General features: G+C 41.4%; 1 protein-coding gene across 4 annotated transcripts in view; it reads right to left on the bottom strand.

Moving 5' to 3' along the window:
• The window catches only part of sytl5 (synaptotagmin-like 5), a 134,743-nt gene that overhangs the window by 47,522 nt on the left and 74,994 nt on the right, over positions 1-12,227 (bottom strand). For all 4 annotated transcript variants that reach the window (XM_078409170.1, XM_078409174.1, XM_078409172.1 and 1 more), the window contains exon 3: positions 2,893-3,108. In XM_078409170.1, coding sequence (XP_078265296.1) covers positions 2,893-3,108 — 216 coding nt within the window. The remainder of the gene's footprint in view (positions 1-2,892; positions 3,109-12,227) is intronic.

The following is a 12,227-nucleotide window of genomic DNA, read 5'->3' as shown; positions in this document are numbered from 1 at the left end:
GCTACACAGTGCAAGTCTCAGAAACGTCTGTGGTGTTTGCTAGATTCCTGTTGTTCACGGAGTTACTAAATGCACTGAATCAAGCTTAGATGGAGTTGAATTAATTGAGGGAGCGTAGTGTTGCAAATTAGAGATGATTCAAGAGCTCTATGAGTTATGCTACACTTTGTCTGGACTTGCTCATGTGATCTCAACACACACGAAACAAAACACACTGAGGGGGAGTGAAAATAATTGGGGCTGAAGTGCTAACTTTGGAAATAATCGGAAAGTGGAGAGCAGAGGTTGTAATATTCTAACCATAAAGGGGTAGCGGAGAAGAAAGCATATATCCAGTCCGTGGAAAGCCAATGTGAAGGTCAAAGCACAAGATATCAGAGCCAAAGCAGGGCGGGGAGTTTCACCAGGAATTCAAATCACAACAAATTATTACCGGGTTTATTTCTTAAATATGTTCAAGTACCATAATGAACAATAGCGACTGATTTGGTCTATGAGTGTTTAAGATTAAATTGATCTTTCAACATGTAGGCAATGCAATGTGCAGCGCAGGACGTATTTAAGTAAAAATGAAACTGGGATTGTCACTACTGGGAGTAGATAATGGATTGATAGTGTGCGACTAGGCTTGTATGCACTGGAATTTAGAAGGATGAGAGGGGATCGCCTTGAAACATATAAGATTATTAAGGGGTTGGACACGTTAGAGGCACGAAACATGTTCCCAATGTTGGGGGAGTCCAGAACCAGGGGCCACAGTTTAAGAATAAGGGGTAGGCCATTTAGAAAAGAGATGAGGAAAAACTTTTTCAGTCAGAGAGTTGTAAATCTGTGGAATTCTCTGCCTCAGAAGGCAATGGAGGCCAGTTCTTTGAATGCTTTCAAGAGAGAGCTAGATAGAGCACTTAAGGATAGCGGAGTCAGGGGGTATAGTGAGAAGGCAGGAACGGGGTACTGATTGAGAATGATCAGCCGTGACTACATTGAATGGTGGTGCTGGCTCGAAGGGCCGAATGGCCTGCCCCTTCACCTATTGTCCATTAACTCTGAATTCGTAAATAATTGAAAAGTTTCATGTGCATATAAATAGTTAATTGGTAGAAAAATGTACAATATGGATGGTTATTGTTGAAAAGCAAACGAAAAAATTGCAGGAATTGGAATTCAGAATTAGAAGTTGCTGATTTTTGATGAAGAGTTATTGACATTAAGAATTAATTGTTTCGCTCCACTGATGCTGCCTGATGTCCTGATTATTCTCAGCATTTTTCTTTGTTGTTGTTCATACGGGTTTCTTATATTTAATGGCAATACAGTAAGGCAAATACAACAAGTAACATGTATCAAAACAACTGGGACTCCACACTACTGGCTGAAGAGTTCAAGCCACTTCAAAACAAAAAAGGCTAGAAATGTTTGGATGGTTGAATTAATGATACAGTAAGTCTCCAGAGGAAAGTTTATTTAATGTCAGGGGAAGCTAGATAAGCACACAAAGAACAAGAGAACAGAATGTTCAGCTGATAATTGGAAGGGGAAGGATGGGAGGAGGCTCAAGTTGAGCACTAATGCCAGCATGAACTGAGTGGACCAAATGGCCCATATCTTGTTCTTCAGTTTATTGTTCACCTGAAATTTGTTCACAGGAGACTTAATATTTCATGCAGAGGTAAAAACTTCCAATGAAGGTTTAAGTGTCTAATCACCAGTATTCCATGATGTATTTATTGACCTGCTGAGTTTCTCTAGCACTTTGTGTCCTTTTTTAAAAACCAGCATCTGCAGTTCCATGTGTCTGCATTTTTGATTGGTAAGAGTTTCAGAGGTTATGGTAAGAAGGCAGGAGAATGATGTTGAGAAAGAAAGATAGATCAGCCATGTTTAAATAGTGAAGTAGACTCGATGGGCCAAATGGCCTAATTCTGCTCCTATGACTTTATAAACTACATTTAAACTGGAACTTGGACATTATAGTGTTGGAGTAGAAGTTATAATATTAGCTTAATATCACAGCAGTGGGCAAATGATATTAGGGATTTTATAATAGTCAGTGTTAATGGGCATCAACTTCATGATGAAAATGTTTAGTGATAAATTTTACATTTAGGAACCTTTGCTATGATGATGTAGGCAACTTGATGTGTCAAAGGCACTTGTTGGCATCAAGATGAAATGAATGTTTTCATGGTGTTTCTCTCTTACCATGTACAAAACCTTATCAAAGCAATTTCACAATGATAGTGCCCAAATAATAGAGGTCGGCACAGTGGCACAGCTAGTGAGCTGCTGCCTCACAGCACTAGAGACCCAGGTTCTATCCTGACCTCAGGTGTTGTCTACATGGACTTTGCATGTTCTCCCTGTGACTGCATGGGTTTCCTCCAAATGCTCTGGTTTCCTCCCACCTCCCAAAGATGTGCAGATTTGTAGGCTAATTGGCCTCTGAAAAAAACAGCTGATGTGCATGGACTGGATGAGGAAGTGGGATATCAGAAAACTAGCATGAACTAGTGATCGATGGTTGGCGTGGACTCGGTGGGCCAAAGGATTCCATGCTGTATCGCTGAAAGTCAAAACTAAACTATTATTTCATGATGCAGTGCCTTTTTAAAAAAAAATGGGATCTGTGATAGGCTTTGGTAGCTCTTGTTAATTCCGAAACCATGCAGTTTAAAAAAAAATCACACATATAAGAGAAAGCACATTACATGTTCATAATGTTGGACACCAACAATAGGTAACCAGGGATGTGAGCAGCAATGCTTCACTGTGACAATAATTAATTGTAGCCGTGATTAAAACCAAATCTCAAAGGGCCCGACCATTAAATAAGATTGCTGAATTTTAGATTTACTCTTTTAGTTAATACTTGCATATAAATTAAATACGTACGCAATTTTAGAGCATGCCGTGCACTTCCAGCCCCCTTCTTTGAGCACAACACGACATTCTGCGCACACACGGTCTTTGCAGATCTGGCATTGGTTCCCTCGGAAAAAGACGAGGCCAAGTGTCTTCTGGCATCGCTTACAGACCCGCTCATTATCCTGCTGCTTTCTTCGATTCACCCCCGACCCACGGATTTTGATCAGCTCGTTCTTTAATTTCCTGTAATAAAATGGGGCATGTTGTCAGTAACTGACAAAGCAAGGGGCAAAAACCCAACCAGCAATTTATAAAAGCAGAGTTATAACATTTAACTGGGTTGACCTAGAAAAGTAAAAACATTGCAACTTGAAAAATACCTAATCTTACCACTGGACTATTTTTTCCAGACGGGTTCTATTTAATGAGAGTATTAACAGCGTCAGTGATCCATTGAGCATAATCCCATAGCACAAAAGCTCTAAAACTGTCTGGAAATATACAACTCAATATTGATTTTGGATTTTGGATTTTGGATTTATATTAACAACTTTGTTGTCATGGACAATCCACTTTCCCATGTAGATGTAAAGCTATATTCCCATGTAGATGTAAACCAATACTAACATGCACAATATTCAACAAAGAACAAGTAAAAAAAAAGAGAGAGAGAGAGAGAGAGAGAGAGAGAGAAAGAGAGAAAGAGAGAAAGAGAGAGAGAAAGTACATAATTCAGTATATCCAAATTTGTTTATTGAACTGGATTATTCCCTTTGAGGTTCTTTTTCCATTTTTACAGACAACTAATTTAATACTGATAATATTATGTCCGGCTGTGCCAAAAATATTTTTACGGGATGAGTGCGGGTTAATTTCTGTTACTTGAACCAAGATACAGTGAGAAGCTTTTGTTTGTGTGCTATCCAATTCAATCACATCGTGCTATACAATAGTCAATATCAATAGTCAATTATTTGTTACATACACATAAATGTGTAGTAAAATGAAACATTACCCGCAGTTGAACAATAAGACCAATAAGATTAATCAATAAAAATGCAATAACACATACAATCACAACTAACACCAAACAAAAAGAAACATCCATCACAGTGAGTCTCCTCCAGTCCCTCCTCACTGTGATGGAAGGCCAGAATGTCTTTTTCTCTTCCCTGCCGCCTTGTCCCGCGGTCAGGCTGTTGGAGTTGCCACGTCGGGGCTCCCGATATTGAAGCCCCCGCTGGGCGGTGAAAAAAAATCCCGCGGCCTATTTCAGGCCGCGCCGGACGGTGAAAGGTCCGCAGCGGGCCGACCCAAGCCCCGCGATTCGGGGCGGGCGAACACGTTGCCTCTGCCGCTGCCGGAGCTCCCGATGTCGGCCCCCATCCAGGGGCCTGCGGGCTTCCGACGTCCACGCGGCCCGCGCCGGAGCCTCCGGAGACGAGTCGCAGCCGTTCCCGCAGCATTCGCAGGCAGCCAGCGCCGCAGGTGGTGAGTCCGGACCGCGGGCTCTGCGAACCAGAGACCCAGGTGGTCCCAGGTGCATGGCCAGTGGTAGGCCGCAACGGGAACGGAGACACGACACAGAAACAATGGTCGCGTCTCCGTTCTGGAGAGAGAATGTTACAGTTACAGTTCCCGTTCCCCCCCCCCCCCCCCCAAAACATAACATACAACACTACATCATATTAAAACTACAATTCAGACAAAAACAACAAAAAACACAAAAGACAGACGGACTGCAGGCAAGCCGCAGCTGCATATACATGGGTATAATCAAGCAGTACACTAGTATCAAATGCAGTACAACATGCAGTGCAAAGAAAACAAAACTAGAGTGCAGAATATAGCTTTACAGCATTGTAGCTTTAAAGTTCCAGAGGAATAAAATGCAATGCCGCAATGAGATAGGTTTACGAAAAGACCAGAAGAGGACACAGTGCGGGAGTAGCTGCAAGTCAGGCAGCATCTTTGGAGAACATCAACAGGTAATGTTTTGGGTTGAGACCCTTTTTCAGACATTTTTATTCTCTGTACTGTTCTAAAAATATAGAATTAAAGTTTGCAAGCTTCCACATCAAAAACACTGAATTTACATTTTACAATTTGTTTTAATACTTTGACATGCAAACCAGAGTGTCATGGCTATTTCCTATCTACTGCCTCACGTTTCCTGTATCTTTTTATTAGCTTGCACTGAATCTACTCAGTTTCTCCCTGTGGCCTATTTACACCCTCACTTGTACACTAATACACAGGATAACACCAGATAACAAATATTCATTTAACAAGCTTTCCAACTATATTATCCGTTATAGTCTTGATAATGTGAATTTAATGAGTCGGCTTTCCCTTTGCTGTTCTTCCTCCTTTTATTTTTTCCTGTATCTCATCCTGATTTCTATAATCCCAGTTTGCCTTGCATTTGTACATCTTTCCTTTAAGTTAATATTATTTGTCGCCTCATTTGATGACCATGATTGTTCATCATGGAGCCTTTGCCTTTTTGACTACGTACTGTCACTACATACTTTGACTAAGTAGGAGTGGCGTAGCAGCAGAATTGCTGCCTTACAGCACCAGAGACCCTGGTTCGATCCAGACCACGGGTGCTGTCCGTATGGAGTCTGTATCTTCTCCCTGAGATCACGTGGATTTTCTCCGGGTGCTCTGGTTTTCTTCCACTTCCCAAAGATGTACAGGTTTGTAGGTTAATTGGTTTCAGTAAAATTGTAAATTGCCCCTCGTGTGTAGGATAGTCCTAGCGCACGGGGGTGATCGCTGGTCGGAGTGGACTCGGTGAGCTGAAGGGCATTATAAATGAGAGAACACTGGTTTCCTAAGATTGTAATATTTCCTAATATTCATAAATGAAAATGTGGGAAATGTTGCCCCGCAATTATGTCAGCATTGATGGATTTTATAAGTCAAGTCAAGTCATTTGTCACATACACATACAAGATGTGCAGTGAAATGAAAGTGGCAATGCCTGCAGATTGTGCAAAAAATTACAACTACAGCATAAAAATTAAAATTCATAGAGAAAAAATTTAGTCCCTGGAGATATAATAGTTAACAGTCCTGATGGCCTGTGGGAAGAAACTCCGTCTCATCCTCTCCGTTTTCACAGCGTGACAGCGGAGGCGTTTGCCTGACCGTAGCAGCTGGAACAGTCCATTGCTGGGGTGGTAGGGGTCCCCCATAATCTTGCTTGCTCTGGATCTGCACCTCCTGATGTATAGGTCCCATGATGTTTTCAGCCGAACGCACCACTCTCTGCAGGGCCTTCCTGCAGCTCTTGCAAAATAACACACAAGATTCTATTGATGTTTCAACACCGTGTCATTACTTAGGAGCCAGAAAACAATTATCAGGTTGGAACAGAATCCAGACTTGGTGGAGTTTGATGTCAAATCCATTGCACAACATTGTGATTCATTGTACTATTCCACCTCAATTCACACTACCACCTATTACACCACATGGCATTAAAGGAAACCAGCATCTACAATACGTGTCATTTGTAAATTACATTTTTCTCAGACACTTTATCATTTTGACAGAGGTGACCATTATCTCGCGCTGTTGATTAGGCACTGTTTTTAAAATCTGGAGAATCAATGAAAAAAAACCAAAAGGGCGGCACAGTGGTAGCACCAGAGACCCAGGTTCGATCCTGACAACAGGTGGTGTCTGTACAGAGTTTGTACGTTCTCCCTATGACCGTGGGGTTTCTCCATGTGCTCGGTTTCCTCCCACATTCCAAAGACGTATGGGTTTGTAGATTAATTGGCGTGTGTAAATTGCCCCTGGTGTGTAAGATGCAAAAGAACCACTGTACTGGTGAGTGAAAGTCAGAGTGGACCAAAGGACCTGTTTCCACACTATATCTCTAAACGAAACAAGTTCTTTAGTGTTTCAAATGGTCATCGAATATTTTGCAGGCTTGTGTTTGAAATGTGCAGCGATTATTTTTAAAACCAAGAAAATAAATCTTGTGTTGTGTTTTATATTTCACAAAGTAAAAATAACCAAAATACATTCCTCCTTTGCCAAGACAATAATAGTTACATTTACATTCAGCATTGCCGATGACACTTGATCAATGTTTTCCCCTTAATTCATTTGGGGACGACCTGTTAAATTAAAGACTGAACTACTGTAACAACAATGAAATTTAACCCACAAAGGAGGTGAATTACTTTGTTACATTCAAGTCCTATTGTAGTACAGCACTTGCTTCTCTCCTTTCCAATTTTCAATAGTGCACCACAACAACAGGCATTCATGAGGGTTGGGTTCAAATGATCAGAATTTACAGACTATTCCAAAGTTTGTAGTTTTTGGCATCGTGCATGACTTTTCATTTTCAATTGATATAAAGGGGAAAAACGAACAGATGTTTCCACTTCTTTTCCCTATCTTATCAATTCCACTGGAATATACACTCTTTCCAAGCACTCTTTCCAAGGTAATAGTTACGCAGTTAGAGTGTCATCGAGTCACAGAGCATGGAAACAGGCCCTTCTGCCTACCTGCCCATGCTGACAAACATGCCCCATCTACACTAGACCTGCCTTGGTGATGTGAAACAATGAGTATGGTAAAGAAATTAATAATCAGCAGCTCAGGTATAAAGTAACATCTAATAAATAGCACCAACTCCTCATGAATTGTAATCCGGAGATTGCCACGTGCAAATTTCCTATTTGGGATAACCATATTGGTAAGACAGTTGACTGATTGAAATCTTAAATATGGGAAAGAGCGTATTGGCTCTCTCTGAACCAGTGGGACAGAGTCCTTCAGAAAGGGGTCATTTAAAAGGAAAAAGATTTTAGACAGGGCTATGATGTTTGGGGTGGAGTGGGTGAAATCTCATTTGTGTAAATGCGAAATGAAATAGGAAATGAGAGCGAAGGATTAACTAATGTAAGGGAGGTGGATACGATAATCATTGAAAAAAAACGTATATACCAAATATAAAATGACTGTCAATTTTTTGAATATAATGAAGAGTCCGTCGGCCTGTACACAGCATTGCAGTGGATTATAATGTTGAGCAGCCTGGAACAGAGGATCACATTGCTGAAAGCAGGATTAAAGTCAGATCAGCCGGGGATCAATGTGTGAATTCAACAGGCATTGCACCCAGTTGAAGTCGATGGTTGTGTTCCCAATGGGAGGATCGGGGAGAGGTATGGACGAGTTATCGGGGAGAGGTAAGTCAAGTCAAGTCAAGTTTATTTGTCACATGCACATACACGATGTGCAGTGAAATGAAAGTGGAAATACCTGCGGATTGTGCACAAAAAAAGATGTGGACGGACGATATTAGTGAGATGATCTTGCTGAGGCACATTCCTTGCATTGTTCTCCAGAGGCTGGATCCTGCTCAGGCATGTTACCTAGAAGTGATCGTACTTATGAAGTGAACTTCTACTTCGACCCAAATACATGTATTGGAACAGATTATTGGAAGCTGAGTGTTTGCAACTTGGTTCAAATTAAGCTTGGGCAGGCTAGCACTTTATTCCTTGGAACTTTATTCACGACGTGATCTTATAGAGCTGTACAAGATCATGATGGAAAGAGGTAGTGTGAATGCACAGTCTTTTACCGAGAGTTGGAGAATCATGAACCAGAGGCTAGTACAGTGTATAAGATCATGAGGGGGATTGAAAAGGTGAATGCACAGTCTTTCACCCAGGGTAGAGGAAATCAAGAATCAGAGAACATAGGTGTAAGGTGACATGGGCAAGATTTAATAGGAACCTGAGGGGCAACTTTTTTACACAGAGGGTGGTGAGTATATGGAACGAGCTACACGAGGGGGTAGTTGAGGCAGGTACTATAACAACATTTAAAAGACATTTGGACAGGTACATGGATGGGATATGGGCCAAATTTGAGCAGGTGGGACAAGTGCAGATCGGCATCTTAGTCGGCATGGGCAAGTTGGGCCGAAGGGCCGGTTTTCATGCCATGACTCCATCACTTCTTAAAAGGACTGTTTACTGAGGAACAATTATAAATCACAAACGTGCTGTTTTAATGTTGGAGACCTTTACCTCTGGACTGCTTGTGCATTTAAACCTGTTGCAAGCAAGATGCTGACCAAAGGCCCAAGCATTTTTACAGCGACATTTAAGCAGCACATCAGCAACATTAAGTGCTCAAAACGCAAGATCCCTTTCAAGCTATTGTAAGCTGAACGACATATATTAGATAGCCTAGACACCACCCAGCAATCACTGAGACACGCCATTATAGGGGAGTAAGATATTTTAGGAGAGTTACAAAACACCTTGGAAATTATCTGAAATATGTACATTCCTTTGGATGTCTTCATAGCTGGGTGTGGTAAACAAAACTGAATACAACAAGAAAACCTTTATTGACGAGACTTGAAATTACCTTTCTTTGACCACAAAACCATATTGCAAGTGTTTCAGCATTTGCCCATTGCACTGTTTATTGTTGGCTTAACTATCAGATGCTCAAATAGAATGCCAAATTAGCTCGGCACGTTAATTATGCTGCATCATTTGCTTTGGTAGTTATTGGTTACCTTATTGGGATTTTCTTTACATTTTGGCCCTTCAAATGGAGTTCTATCTCAGAATGCCTAATGCCCATCTCAGAATGGAGATCAGGAGGAATATCTGTGACCAGAAGGTGGTGAATTTATGGAATTCATTGCCACAGACGGCGGAGGAAGCCAAGTCACTGTGTATTTTTTAAAGCGGAGATTGCTAGGTTCTTAATTAGTAAAAGCATCATAGGTGACGGGGAGAAGTCAGGAGAATGGGGTTGAGATGGAAAAATAGATCAGCCATGATTGTCTGACCAACATACGCTAATCCCAACTGCTTGTGTTTGGCTCATATCTAAACCTATCCTGTCCATGTATCTGTCAAAATATTTCTTAAATGCTGTGATAATACTTGCCTCAACTACCTCCTCCGGCAACTCGTACCATACATCCACCACCCTTTGTGTAAAAATAGTTACCCTCAGATCAGTGTATTTACAGGATATATTCCTCTCATGATTTTATACACCTCTATAAGATCACCCCTCATCCTACTACACTCGAAGGAATAAAGTTCTAGCCTGCTTAACCTCTCCCTATTGCTCAGGCCATTGAGTTCTGGCAACATCCTTGTAAATCTTCTCTACACCCTTTCTTATCTTGTTGGATTATTACTGTGCTGCAGCAGAATTCAGAACAAGGCAAAAAGGTTGTTGCATTTCTGGATCAAATTAGAGAAATGTAAATAGGCAAGCTCATGCCAAATTACGTTCGTGTAGATTGAATTGAACAAAAAGATTACATTTCATTCAAAAACGGATTGACGTTATCTGGAGATGCAACATTCTTCTTTCAGATCCAGGCTAGGTTACTGTCACCAGGGTGCAATGAAATTGGGGGGGGGGGGAGGGGGGGAGAGGGGGAGGGGGGAGAGGGGAGGGGGAGGGGAGGATGGGGGAGGGGGGGGTGCTGCACCAATGCAGGTTTGGGCCCAACGGGTCCACTCGGTCTTTTAATAAACTAAATGTAAAATAAAAATCATTGTTGCAGATTGTGAACAGCTGCGGGCTTCTACATGATACATGAAATAACATGAATAACATTTAGTGCAAGATAAAGTCCAGTAAAATACGATCAAAGATAGTTCGAGGGTCTCCAATGAGGTAGATAGTAGCTCAGGACTGCTCTCGAGTTGTCAGGATAGTTCAGTTGCCTGGTAACAGCTGGGGAGAGTGAATTAATCTCAGGAGCAGGTTGCTGGGGGCTTTTCCGTTTGTAGAAGTGTTTCTTGGGAATTGGGGGAAGAACAAGTGAAGGTTCTCCTTTTAATCCAAGCGGCTAAACAACGGTTTATCAAGTGATGTTTAATGAACCGTAACCACAAGAAAAAAGCTATGATCCACAATAGTAAGATTCTGCGAAAACTGCATTTTAAAGTTGTAATCCCATTAATAACTCATTTCTGGAGAACTGGAGCATTCTCCCAGTATTGTTTATTGAATGGGAATGCATTCAATATGACATGAGCAAAAAAGAAATAGAAGAGAGATAAAACTGAAATGATAAATATTAATTTTCCTTTAAGATAAAATAAAGTGTTGGAACCCTTCTTCAGACTGATGGAATAGGGGGAGAGGAAGCTGGAAGAGAGAAGTGTGAGGTGGATATAGGTGATGTGGTTGGGGGGAGAGGAGGGGTGGGGGGGGGGACATGACAGCAAGTGAGACAGTTATAAAGGCTAGAGGTGAAAAGGAGACAGCAGTATATCAGATATGGAAATTAGAGGAGTGAAATGTAAAGTTGGAGGGGGGGGACATGGGTGGTGGAGGATGGGATGGGTGGGGAAAAAGGGAATAATACAGGACTCAAGGATGGGAGATGAGAATACAGGGGTGGGGGTGGAGGGAAACTGTAAACCCAGAGTCAGTAGCACAAAATCCTCAAATGTTGAAGGTTTTTTTGCTGCTTACTAAAATCTAAAATATTCCATTGTCCAGATAAAAATAAAAGAAAGTGGCAATGCCAGCTAGGGGAGACTGAGTCAAAAGTTATGGCAAAAATATTCAAATAATATTGCATACTTTTTAAAGAACAATCAGTGTGTTGTCAGATCCAAATAAAATGGACTAAATACAGTGGTGCAGCAGTGGAGTTGCTGCCTCACAGCGCCAGAGACCTGGGTTCGATCCTCACTTCTGGTTCTGTCTGTGCGGAGTTTGTACGTTCTCCCTTGACTCAGTTTTCTCTGGGTGATCCGGTTTCCTCCCACATTCCAAAGACATGCCAGTTTGTCGGTTAATTGGCTTTTGTAAATATTGCTCCTAGTGTGTAGGTCATAGAACTAGTGTACAGTTGGTCGATGGTTGGTGATCAATGAAGAGCCTATTTCCGTGCTGTCTCTAAAACTAAAAACTGGCCTGCTCGCAAACATTAGTTACCATGCCAAAGCCTCTTTAAGCGATGAGAGAAAGAGAAAGTCCAAAGACATGCCCTTCTTGTTTGCAATTTACTCATACCGAGTATGAACACCAGTTCGATTGAACGTTTCTGTGCCAATGAAGACTATGCAGTCAACATTCATAGGAAGAATCTATCAATTTGCTTCAGTCAGTAATAATGGTGAATGGTACAAGTTTTGTTGTTATTGCAACATCAAATTCCGAGTCAATTTTAATTTTGAGAGCACTAACATTTCTTTGGTCTGTAAATAATTATCTTTGGTAGAGTTGTTTGCAGCGGTAAAGTTGCTGTCTTACAGCTCCAGAATGGGTATGGGAAGAAGGCAGGAACGGGGTACTGATTGAGAATGATCAGCCATGATCACATT

This window comes from Rhinoraja longicauda, chromosome 12 (genome assembly GCF_053455715.1).
Source record: "Rhinoraja longicauda isolate Sanriku21f chromosome 12, sRhiLon1.1, whole genome shotgun sequence".
NCBI lineage: Eukaryota > Metazoa > Chordata > Chondrichthyes > Rajiformes > Arhynchobatidae > Rhinoraja > Rhinoraja longicauda.
The sequence above is the reverse complement of the archived record's forward strand: the minus strand, read 5'-3'. Positions and strand labels throughout refer to the sequence as shown.